Source organism: Pituophis catenifer, unplaced genomic scaffold, assembly GCF_029215685.1.
Source record: "Pituophis catenifer annectens isolate HBS135680 unplaced genomic scaffold, rPitCat1.0.hap2 SCAF_1, whole genome shotgun sequence".
NCBI classification, from domain to species: Eukaryota; Metazoa; Chordata; class Lepidosauria; order Squamata; family Colubridae; genus Pituophis; species Pituophis catenifer.
In genome coordinates, this window is record NW_027256881.1 from 78,193,891 (window position 1) to 78,206,567 (window position 12,677).

Below are 12,677 nucleotides of genomic sequence, written 5' to 3' on the forward strand. Positions count from 1 at the left end.
CAGTTTTTATTACATACTTGGGTATGTCTGGGATCCAGTCCCTGCATGCCTATTAAGCATCTTTACTATAATTTCTTGCATGCATTGAAGAACCATCAGATTTGCATGAGATGGTGCCGAGAATACGAACTCCCCTCAGCATAAAGGGAAGTGCTTTCTAATCGAAGCCTTGGAATTAAATAATTAGGCTGCTTCTGAAGCTTGAACTTAGAACAAGACCTAAAGCAAGAAATGACTATCAAAACTCAAGGCTGAACACTGGGAATGCATTTAATTTTACCTGTAATTTAAACAGGGCTTTAATTCTTATATATCATTCAAGTTTTACTTCACAGGTTATAAGAGCTTCTTGCCTTTAAGAAGGTTACTGAAGTGATTGAGAAGGAGGAAAATGTACTATGAAAGCACGGAAAATAGAGATCCATAATGTTAATTCAATGAAATTAATTCACAGAATTAGATTTAAGAGTAAAAGGTATTTTTAGTGTAGTGTTAACTGGTAACCTCATTCCAGTTATCACACTGAAATGCAGTAGTTTATTTTTCTAGCAAGGAGTAGAAAGTTGCAGAAGAGGTTATTTTATTTATGTTTGAAGATAAGATTTTAAAAAGCCTGAGAAATACCATTCAAGATAGCTGCAATTAAAATCAAGAAATCACATCATGATACGCAGACACTTGCTGTTTGCTGCAGAGCTCTTCGTTCCTATTCTATGTACAATAGGTACAATTAATTCCACATTATAGCCCACGCATAAAGCAGCCATGAAGCAAAAGCCAGTCTGAGTGTCACATGACCATATTTTACTCATATAATTCTTCCAGAATTTTGTTATCTGAATGCTTCTTGTGCAAATCTGAAAGTTCTAACTGCCAATGAAGTATTCATCCAATAAAAATGAATCAACCACCATTTTGGATCCTACCAGATTATAAAATGAGCGAGTCCTTATTTCAGTAGCCATCATATTTAACATTTACTGTGTATTTCTAAACTACGGTACTTAATAATGTACTTAATAATGTTCAATTTATTAAAATATTCAGAATGCTTTTCTGATGGAAGAGTATGTGATATATGTTCCCTTAAAAAAAACCTAGCGTTAGCAGAAGGCTTTGCTTTTAATTCAAAATTGCCATACATTTAAATGTTAGCATTATTTTAAGATAAATCAGCTTACAAATAATTCCTTCTCAATTTGTCCTGCCTTCTAAACCAACACAGCTACACTGGTATCTCAGAAAGAATGAGCTGCTGTGGTAATAAATTGTCCACAGTAAAAAACAATAGGAAGAAATTTCAGTTTTATGAATTCAAGACCCCAGTTATGTATTGAATTATTGGGAGATCTGGAGTATGTCATTACTGCATGCCTGTGGTAATACTCTGCTCTTTTCTTCAGAGCCAAGAAGACCAGCCCAATTTCCACCTAACTTTGGAATCTAGAGAAGTTGGGAGATGGTGTATTGTCCTGATGCTACAATATGCAACTTCAAGATAAATTACTTTGGCATTTTTAAAATGCAGAGTATTGCTGCCATTTAAATAGTAATGAAGCGCAGTCATAAATAGTAATGAAGCATAGTAATCAAAACAGTAAACCACAACCTAATCAAGGAACAGTAAACCACAGCCTAATCAAGGAAGAAAAAAACACTCCCACCAACACTGACAGGGCAAGCCACCATATATAAACAGAACAAATCCTACTCCCTTTTAGCACTAAACATGTTACCTAATTGGGTAATGAAATGTTTACAAAGAAACAACCAAACTCAGAGAGCACCAAAGACTCCACAGTTCAACCCTGAGCTGCAAATATTCTCTTATATTAGTAATGAAGCAATTAGGAAATCCACTATTCAGTTGTTAATCCATAATAAGACCTCCAAACTGTATTGATTTAATAATCTAATTCCAAAGCTTTCTTTTCCGTGAATGCATCCTGTTGCTACTGAGTTTTACGAGGGGGGATGGGTAAATCACAAGTTTCTTTAAATGTTACTAAACATTCATTTCTCATTCCCATCCATTTTAGTTTTGTAAACAGAAAATGACTGGAATAAAGGACATACTTCCACCAAAAGCAAGGTTCACTTGACTATAGGAAAGATAACATTACTCTTGTTCCATATTCTTGGCTGCTTCTGTGCAAATTTAATCACTGTCCGATTCTTCTTTGAACTTGGCTCTGATAGCCTGACCGTTCTGAAGTGGCATTTCTTCGTAGTCACTCCTGTCCAAACATATTTAAGAAATGATACTTTACACATAAGCAGCAGAAATATTATAATTCCATACAATTTAAATTCTGGAATATACTAGCTTTATTATTTTCAATCTGAACTCTTTCCAGATAAGTACGCAAACTACTGTATATTCCTTTATTTGTTTTCAGCCTGTTTGGAAACACACACACCCCTTTTTTGGGGGGGGTGCTTTTAAAATTTATTGTTTTAGAAGCAGGGTATAATCAGTGTAATTTAATTTTAATTGTATTTGTTTAAAGCAACATTTATTTCAAATTTTGCAGCAGTCAAAATTCATTAAAACACAGAGATTCCCGGAGAGTAATAAAAATCCTGAAAAAAATGAGCCCCAGACAATTCAAACAAGGCTGATACGTTCCATAGCTACTTATGCTGCACTTGCCTGAAAATGAATAGCTTGTAAAACTAATTTCACAGACATCAAACTCAGGACAAGAAAAAAAAATCAGGCCAATCATCATCATCCAAAAAGAATCAAGGTTAAGATTGGGAAAAGACTGACTAGGATCAGTCATAACATTCCGAAAAGGTCTACACTTTGGGAAATGCTAATAACTTTCTTTCAAGCCAATCTAACAGACTATGTTCACTATTTTTTATTTTACAATATTTACAAGCTACATTTACAGATCTAAACAAGAAAATCGCTATTCTCCCTTACACAGATCTTTCTAATAATTCAACTGACTTAGTAGCTGCCTGGTGAACTTCTTAGATTTGCCATCTTTTTATAAAAGTTTTATTCTCTTTTGGGAGAAAAACTTACACTCACAACAATAGTTTCACAATTTATGCTTTAATGACTACCTTTGCCACATATTCATTCCAGAAGTACTTCCTTATCATTTATTTTTATTACAAAAACTACTTCTGGGACAAGTTCTTTTTAAAGTAGAAAATGGAGAGGTCTGGCAAAAAAAATATATGAAGATATGTTTTATAGAACACTACAGAAACAAAAGGATTGGTGACATCATTGGAAGTTTTACTTACCCATAGATAACATCGTCATCTGAATCGTTCAACATGGAAAAGGCAGGGTTGTCTTTCAACTGAGATTCTGAAAGATGTTTTTGAAGAATATGGTCAATAAATACATCTCTCTTCCCCAAAAATCAGTCATGTAATTAAAAGACTTTTAATTCAGGTCTTTTCTTGTCACTCTTCGGTGCCACTTTAATGAACATTAAATCCTCCTCTCTTTGCTTCAGTGTTTTATTTATTGTTATAGATCAGAATTGGGCAACCATTAGGTGTTAAGGGCACTTTGCCTTTGTTGATTGCTGTAGAGAGGGGAGGGACGCACTACACATGTGGTTGGGACTGAGATTTTAGGGGTAGTTTCAGATTTTGCTCTGTTACCCAAGAATAATGGAATACCCAAGAATTTTAAAGGCTCATTCTTCCCTCACATTCCCCATTTCAAAATGCCTGGAAACTGCCACGCTCAGATTATCTAACAAATTTAGTTCGGAACTTTATAATAAAAAATACTTGATATATCATCTGAATGCCTACAAAGAATATTATTTTACTAAGCAGTACACCATTTGGTACTAAACTTCATAGCTTATTCATAGATCAGTCAAACAAAACTAAAACAGAATTTTGCCAAAAGAAACAACAGAAATTAACTTACCATACAGGGCATTTTTTGATGGTGAATACACAAAGGCTAATGTGTATAGATAGAAATTTAATAGTCCATAGAAGGATAAGAATTCTGCAGGTGATAACTGTCAAGGATATCATTACATATGAAACAATTCAACATGTCATCAAGATCTAAAGAGAACCATTCAAAAAGCTGAATGAGCCCCACTTTTTAAACCTCACCCAACAGTGATTTATACATTAAAACACCAAATAAAAAGCCAGCCTCATTAAAACATTTGCACACATCCGTTTCCTATGAGCCTTTACAGCAGGAGTCCCCAATCCTTGGTCTGTGGATTGGCACAGGTCCACAGCATGCCAGAAACTGGTCCGCACAAACAAGTGAAGCCCCATCCATGGGATGCAGGCAGCACACGAAATCACGCCCCCTCCAATCTGCGGGAAAACGTCTCTCCACAGAACCTATCCCTGGTACCCAAAAGATTGGGGGCCCGCTGCTTTACAGAAGTTTGCCAACATTCTACCAGCATTTAAATCTACATTTGTTTGGGATGCCTTAGTCTTTTGAATTATGACTGCCATACCATTTGATTGAAACTTTGAGCAGGATGTCACAGTGAAAGGATATAATTATGATAATGGGTTGAAAGCTCAGCCACAAAATTGTCCTGAAGAACTTGTGCTCCAAAACGCAAATAAAATATAGCGATGCTGCAAGGAGAAAGGAAAAGAAATCAAAGTTCATTCTACATTTTAAAATCCTTTTTAATTCCAAGTGCAATTAAATAAAAATCAGTATTTAAAATTAACATTAGGAAACTATTTCCCAAATAAATCACAGAAAGCTGCAAATGGGCCAATTATAAACATATGTCTCCAAGATTAATACAAGCGCCCAAGTAAAGTGGGAATAAGTTATATAAGACATACACATAGTTGAGGGGAACTATGGAGAGGAAAAAGGTTGTGTTTAATCTTGTGGCATTTCTTACAAAACACCTCCTAAAATATGTTAATGGTTGACAGCAGTGGTGTAAAGTTTACACAGCAAGAATGTCGATTGTTTTAATTCTGTTCATTGAGTTTCCTCATTTTACCATCAGCACCACCACTTAAAAAGAAAATATTACCAAAGCGCTCTATCTAATGCAATGGTACTTTGGTACTCATTGTTAATTGATTCCAGGAGACGCGATGAGTACCAAAAATGATGAGTACCAAATTTTTCCCATAAGGAATAATGTAGTGAGTCACAAGGCAGCCGATAGCTTGTGTGTTGAGTACCAAGCAAATGACAAATACCAGGACAAAATGTTTGCTTCAAAATGCATTAAGTACCAAATTCAATGAGTTTCAAAGCAGTTGAGTACCAAGGTACCACTGTATCTGCTTAGAAAGGAGGTTGATCCAATGATCCAGTGCATTTAATATCTCGCACAGTATCTTTCATATTTCACATAGAATACTAAAAAGGTAAAGGTTCCCCTTGCACATATGTACTAGTCGTTCCCGACTCTAGGGGGCGGTGGTCATCTCCGTTTCAAAACTGAAGAGCCAGCGCTGCCCGAAGACATCTCTGTGGTCATGTGGCTGGCATGACTAAATGAAAAAGGTGCAAGAAACGCTGTTACCTTCCCACCAAAGTGGTTCCTATTTTTACTTGCATTTTTTACGTGCTTTCGAACTGCTAGGTTGGCAGAAGCTGGGACAAGTGATGGGAGTTCACGCATTACGCGGCACTAGGTATTCGAACCGCTGAACTGCCGACCTTTTGATTGACAAGCTCAGTGTCTTAGCCACTGAGCCACCGCGTCCCTTATAATAGAATATTATAATATTATAATAGAATATTAGGAATGCACAAAAAGTACTGGTATAGTAAATGTCAGAAATTGCGTTTTTCTTCCACACTAAGTTGACCCAGCCATTCCAGAGCAGGAAGGGGGGTGTAAGGAGGGGTTGGGTCATTTTACAGACATATATCTTCCAAAACAGGAAGTACTTTGTGTTTCAAACATAGTCCATCCCTCAAAAGGAGCATTTTAGATATAACTGAATAATATCTTCAAGTGAATAATATCTCACCTAATAATAAGTACTACCAATGTCAGCGCAGTCAAGAATTTCAACCTGAGATCTGAGAAAAGAAGAGCAAAGAGTTATTTGAAAAATAACACAAGTATCTTTCTAGAAGAACAACACATCATCGGAAATCACAGGGAAAGAATAGAACTTACCAACGTAGGGCATATTTCGAAGCTCTGAGCACGCCCGGATTATTAGAAATAAAAGGTACAAAATATATACTGTTGCCACCACAAGGAAGAAGATTTTCATCCCCTGTTACAAAAACACATTTAAAAACCATTTGAACATTATTTTGATAGCATTTCACTTTCTTTCTCCCACATCCATGCACTATACCAGGAGCTAACAACTGTATCAGGCATTGACCACTATCCTTATTTTTACATGACTGAAAATTCAGGAAATCGCCAAAGTTTGCAAGATTAAATAATCCCACCCCAAGGACTTCAGTGAAGTCTTGACCAGTTTAAATTTTGTTTTCAGTTATTGGGAATGACACTACATCAAGAACCTCCAAATTGTACATAGAGACCATCATCTTTACAAGTCTTAGTAGAAGAGAATGTAATACTGTTTGTTTGTTTTTAAACCCAATACCAAGGCCATGTTAGCTAGCACTCGTGGAATTGGTAGTCCAACCTATCTGGAAGGTATCAAATTAGGATCTTTGGGTGGAAAGCACAGCATGTTGGCTTTGATATGGAAAAGCCTTAAAATGAAGAAAAGAAGCAAAAAATAGCAGCTTTTTTTATAAAGTTGAGCAGTTCTCTGGAGTATGTGCACAATTCTTAAAAATTCATAGGTGTTACTTATAGATTATTTTTTTAAAAAAAAACTAACTGACAAAGAGAAAAAGAGAAAACTTACTGGGATAAATAAAAAGGAAAAATCTTAAGAACAAATCTTAAATTTAGGATCCAAATAAATGAAATGCTTAGATGGCTCAATTTTGCTATCTTCAAAGCAGATTGCACTGCCAGAGAAGTAAACCAATTTTAAAAAAATCTTTTTTGCAGTAGTAGCTTTGAAAACAAGCAAAGTTTAAGCCCTGGTACAATTCTCCCTAATATATACAAGTAATTTTAGCTGTGGATTAAGCAATTTTTTTTTACACAGTTAAATAGACAGGTAAAAACAGCTCTATTTTCAAAACCTGAGAGTTCATTCATCATTTCCTAGGCAAATCCAAAACTGCTTTATGCTAACATACCTGAAAGTTGCTTGTGTCAATCTCATATTGGTATGTTGGATCATGTAGTTCATTGACCCTAAAAAAACAAAACATGCTATGATCATGAATCTAAACATTTATCTGTAACAATCTAAATTAAAGGAATGAGTTTGATATAGTTGGCTTTTTATTTTTCCAGAACTTTTAAAATATTTCCTAAGATCTCTTTCTGGCCTTTTTAAAATTAACATTTTAGCTCCCTTTTTCATTTTATTAAAATATTAGTATCCATTCCAATATTATTGTTTCTATTCTGAATTTTGTAAATTGTTTTGAATTAATGATGTGATAATTAGTGTCTAACAAACACAAAGAAGTAAATTACTTACGTCTGCCATATGCCTAGTGTAACAGAAGCCAGCCACAGGAGACCAACAATAAGGAATTTGGGAAAATAAAAGGTCATGCATTTCCTTTCTCCCTAAAAAAAATGGAAAAGAGAAAGAAAGGGTGACAACCATATTAGATTTGCTTTACAAATAACAGTTAAAACTCTGTAAAAATATTTTTTTATTTAAAAGGGAGCAAGATTCCTATTGCTTCTGCCCTGTTTCCCGCAAAATAAGACATCCCCCTGATAATAAGCCCAATCAGGCTTTTGAGCGCACGGCAATAAGGTCAAATGCTTATTTCAGGATGTAGGGAATTGAAATACATGACATCGGGCAGAATGCAGCAAACTGCTTCCGTTTCTGGTGTCCTTGTATCTTCTTCCTGTATGATCTCATTCTTGCTCTGGTCTGTGTTATCTGACCTTCTTCAGAGAAGGTGAACAGGGAGGAGGACTGTTGCTGTCCTACCTTTTAACTGCCTGTGTAAAACTGTATAAAAAATAAAGCTCTCTGTGAGAGCGAGAGAGACATCTTTGATCAGAGCAAAAGCCTGGACCTCTGATTTACAACACAGGGTTCAAAAAAATATAAGACAGGATCTTAATTTCAGGGAAACATGGTATGTTGATGTTAAATGCAAGGAGGATATATATCTCAAAAATAAAATTCTCTATTAATAGCAGAAGACGACGTCAGTCTGAAGTTTAATTATTCTTTAAGCAACAGCTGTCAAATATGTGTCAGTTTCTTTGCAGAAATACAACTACCAATGTTTCCAAAATCTTACAGATCTCACTTATGGCTGCAGATGTTTCTTTGAAGAGGAGAGAGATTCTGTGAACTGTTGCATACTTTTTTGGAGAAGTGAAGCAATGAACCATTCCAACGCTTATTTCATTTTAATGTGGTTTTTTAAAAAATTCAGGATTATAAAACATGTTATTTCCTTCAAAAGGACCTCCAAAGTGGTGATCAGTGTAACAAGTCAGCTCCTTGATTATGGCACTTCATATTCTTATAGAAACTTTGTTCAATCAAAATGTTATCATTTATGACACAGTTTTCAGTGTGAGCTTTGAAGAAAGAGCCACCAAATAATCAACTGCAGAATTAACTTGACCAGAACGGCAGAACCAAAACAACAGATTTACTCAGCCAAGATTTTCAAGCCCTTCCTTCACTAAAGGAAGGCACATCATTTGTTCCCCTATGAATAATGGAAATTCTTTGGGCTGCTGGCCACATAGAGTGAAATCCAAAATTATGTAAGTGGATTTCTTCTTGAACAAAAGCAGCTTTCATCTTCCTCCTCTTCTTCTTCCATTGCCTATCCCATAATTCAGTGATGGCTAACCTTTTCCGGACCAAGTGCCCAAAGCATGCGCACGTGTGAATGCATGTACATGCGCCCAGACCCCCAAAATGCACCACCCACACATGTGTGCATGACCCCCACGCATGCACGCAGCCGTGTGCCCCATCCCCACACGTGCCCTACCCCTGCTTGTGCCCCTCCTGTAAATGCGCCCGTGTGCCCCTGCACATACCTGTGCACCCCGTGTGAGCCCCACCCCCGCCCATGCGCAGCAGAAACCCGAAGACCAGCTGGTCGGCGGGAGGCATGCACACATGCCCCACAGAGAGGGGACCGTGTGCCACCTGTGGCACACATGCCATAGGTTCACCATCATGGCCATAATTTTTCGTTACACTTATTCTGAAGGCTGCCCCAGTACTCCAAAGGCAATACACATGATGCTAGGGATAGAATTCTGTTCAGAAGTAATGTTCATTCCATTGGCAAAATACCAGCATTCAACACCTGTTCAGTTGCTAAGTGAAGCAAGCAAGTTTCACTGAAAAGATTTAATGACAGGATGGGATTTGGGATTAGAAGGACCCTTGTTCAGCCATGAAGCTCAGTATATATTTCTAGACCAACTGCCATCTTTTAGCCTAGATAATTTTGTAGAATTTGTAGAAGAGATAAAAATTATACTTTTTATGTGTTAACAAAACGGGCATTATCATGGAGCATAAACTACAATGAAATATTATTTACTCCTATCATAACAAATGTGTTAGATGAAAGACCCAACTTTTCCAGCAATCTTCACTTATGTTGTTCAAGAATAAGTATGATCTCTTTTAAAGGCAACCAAGTTGATTGCTTATTACCACAATCTACAGCAGCAAATTTTATTGCTCAATTTCACAACATGTAATTCAGTAATTCCTTTATCTCTTTCCTGAGTTTCCTACCATTTTACAGGAAGAAGAACTATCCTGTCCACTTTATCCATTCCACTTCCCTAATCCCATCCTTCTTTTTTGTATTAATTGTAAAAAGATCCAATTACTTTCATTTCTCTAGCCACTGCATCATTTTGAAATGCAGTGTCCAGAACTTTATTCTGTCCTCACCTGTACTCTGATCCCGTGGTAGACGCAAAGCCAGAACAGCAGCAATGCACACAAGAACAAAGACTGAAAGAGGTCATCTAGCATTCCAGGAAACCAGCTGTTGATTAGGAATGAGAGAGGGAAAAACGGGTCTGTAACAGAATGGGAGAGGAAGAGAGTCAGAACACATCACTGCTACCACTCACAAGCATATTCTGTCTTTTCTACGGCAGACAAAACCTAGATGTTGTTAAGCTACATTAACTCAAGCCAGCCTTGCCAATACTGGTATATTGGCTGTGCAGGTAATACACCATATAATACAGGTGTGCTGGAAAATGTAGATCAGCATATCTGAACCAGGGGTGGGTTCTACTTTACTACCGGTTTGCAACGGGATCATACACGCACGATCACTTTGCTCGTGCACGCGCCTTCTGCACGTGCACAGATCGCTTCTGATGTCAGGGTAGAGTGGGTGGAGCCTCCAGCCAGTTTTACTACCGGTTCTATAGAACCGGTATGAACCGGGGGCAACCCACCACTGATCTGAACCCTGTGCAATCCCAATAGTTTAAGAAAACAACGTAAAGCATGTGCCAGGTATTTTCTATATGGTATTTCTAACATACTTTATTACAGATTTAAAATGTATTCTAAAAGGCAATTTACTGAGAAAACATTTGCTAAACTTTGGGCTGGATTTGTAAAGAAATTGACTTTCTCTCCCATCCCAGTTTATTATGGCAGAATTCAACTGAAGATGGCCAGGAATTGGAATTGAGCAGGAATTTTCAAAAACTGGACAAAGGCACTGCATAACAACTGAACCCTCCCCTCCCCCCCCCACATTACATATTACATACATATCCTTCTAGACACATTAATTGCTCTAGTGGGCACCAAGCAAGGAAACAAATAATGGAAAATAAGTCTATCAAGGAGGACCAATTTTGAATTAAGACAGGTTAATACATCAGGCTGGAAATTGGGTGAGTTCTGGTCCTGCCTTAGGTACAAAGACAGCTGAGTGACCTTGGGCCAGTTACTTTTTCTCAGGCCTAGAAAGGAGGCAATGGCAAACCATTTTCAAAAAACCTTGCCAAGAAAACTGCAGGGCCTAGTCCACACAATCATCAGGAGTCAACTGTAACTCAAAGGCAGAGACACAAATAAAAGTCTAACAAAGGAATGTAGTTAGATTGTCATCTCTGTTTCCAGTGTTACAGTCTGTGTAAGGCTACTGTCTGATGGATCATTGCTATTGATTCCTTTTTCAGAAATGATCATGCACCAGAGGCCATGCTTGTGATTGCAGAAGGACAGGAAACTTCCTGGCTACCTTGAATTCTAGAACTCTTCCTTAAGCAAGATATCAATCTCCACTCAAATTGGTATGTTATGTGTTACTTCTGCTCATTTGCAGAAAAATATTGTGCAGTGCAGAACAATACTGAAAATGAAAAATAACAAGGCAGCCACACGGATAACAACTGCAACTCTGATGAGCCAACTTTTCTTAATTGTTTTTCTAAGAAGCCATGTTTTCAAAACTTTTTCAAAACTATAATGGGAAGGCACCCCAGAAAGTGAGGGGGGGGGCATCACCAACATGAGCACAGGTTCTCTGAACATTATATTTTAGAAGAAATGGATTTTGCCAAGCCCTCCATCTTTCAACACTTTTTTTTCATTAGAGTAAGCTGCTGGCCTATTTCACTAATCAGCTTTTTTTCTACTGAGTGATAGTCGAGGTTAACTTGATTCCATATATTAAAGCTTTTTAGCTACTTCAAACACTCTTAATTAGTATTAAATAGAGGGAACAACCAAACGAAACATTTTTTTTCAATCAAATCTGAAAACGCCATCAGATTATGCTAATCAGCCAAGCCTAATGTTTCCAAGTGCTTTTAGTTGGAATTTTAATTTTCATCAATCTCTCACATGTGAAAGTAGGATAACCCCCAAATCCCATCATATCAGGATATAATTTGAATAAATACCATTATAAAGTAATAGCAGGGGGAGGAGGATTGACATCCATTTCTGCTCTATCCCCCAATCTCGCATGGAGAACTTGCGCAGGGAGTGAGCAAAGAGACACTGCAAAGGAAGGAAAAAGAAACATGTAACAATTATGCGGTATCTGTTCAGCATAAGAGAAGGGGTGGAAATATGGAAGCTTCCAAGCTTGGAATACTGCATCCCGTTTTCGTCACCACGATGTAAAAAAGATGTTGAGATTCTAGAGTGCAGAGAAGAGCAACAAAGATGATTAGGGGACTGGAGGCTAAAACAAATAAAGAATGATTGCAGGAATTGAGTATGTCTAGTTTAATGAAAAGAAGGACTATGGGTGACATGATAGCAATCTTTCAATATCTCAGAGGTTGCCAGAAAGAAGAGGGAGTCAAACTATTCTCCAAAGCACCTGAGGGCAGGACAAGAAGCAATGGATGGAAGCTAATCAAGGAGAGAAGCAACCTAGAACTAAAAAGAAATTTCCTAACAGTTAGAATAATTAATCAGTGGAACAACTTGCCTCCTGAAGTTGTGAATTCTCCAACACTGGAAGTTTTAAAGAAACATTTGGACAACCATTTGTCTGAAATGGTATAAGGTTTCCTGCCTGAGCCGGGGGTTGGACTAGAAGACCTCCAAGGTCCCTTCCAACTCTGTTATTCTATTCTATTCTATTCTAACATGTGTGATTTGAGAGTATGTGCAGTATG

General features: G+C 37.2%; 1 protein-coding gene across 3 annotated transcripts in view; it reads right to left on the reverse strand.

The window, feature by feature from the left end:
• Positions 1–1,541: 1,541 nt before the first annotated feature.
• The window catches only part of TMEM181 (transmembrane protein 181), a 32,057-nt gene continuing 20,921 nt past the window's right edge, over positions 1,542–12,677 (reverse strand). For all 3 annotated transcript variants that reach the window (XM_070951632.1, XM_070951623.1, XM_070951642.1), the window contains exons 8-17: positions 11,949–12,048; positions 9,964–10,094; positions 7,537–7,628; positions 7,187–7,244; positions 6,126–6,228; positions 5,974–6,025; positions 4,517–4,599; positions 3,911–4,000; positions 3,265–3,331; positions 1,542–2,237 (exon numbers count right to left, since the gene is read on the reverse strand). In XM_070951632.1, coding sequence (XP_070807733.1) covers positions 2,159–2,237; positions 3,265–3,331; positions 3,911–4,000; positions 4,517–4,599; positions 5,974–6,025; positions 6,126–6,228; positions 7,187–7,244; positions 7,537–7,628; positions 9,964–10,094; positions 11,949–12,048 — 855 coding nt within the window. In that variant the 3' untranslated portion in view covers positions 1,542–2,158. The remainder of the gene's footprint in view (positions 2,238–3,264; positions 3,332–3,910; positions 4,001–4,516; positions 4,600–5,973; positions 6,026–6,125; positions 6,229–7,186; positions 7,245–7,536; positions 7,629–9,963; positions 10,095–11,948; positions 12,049–12,677) is intronic.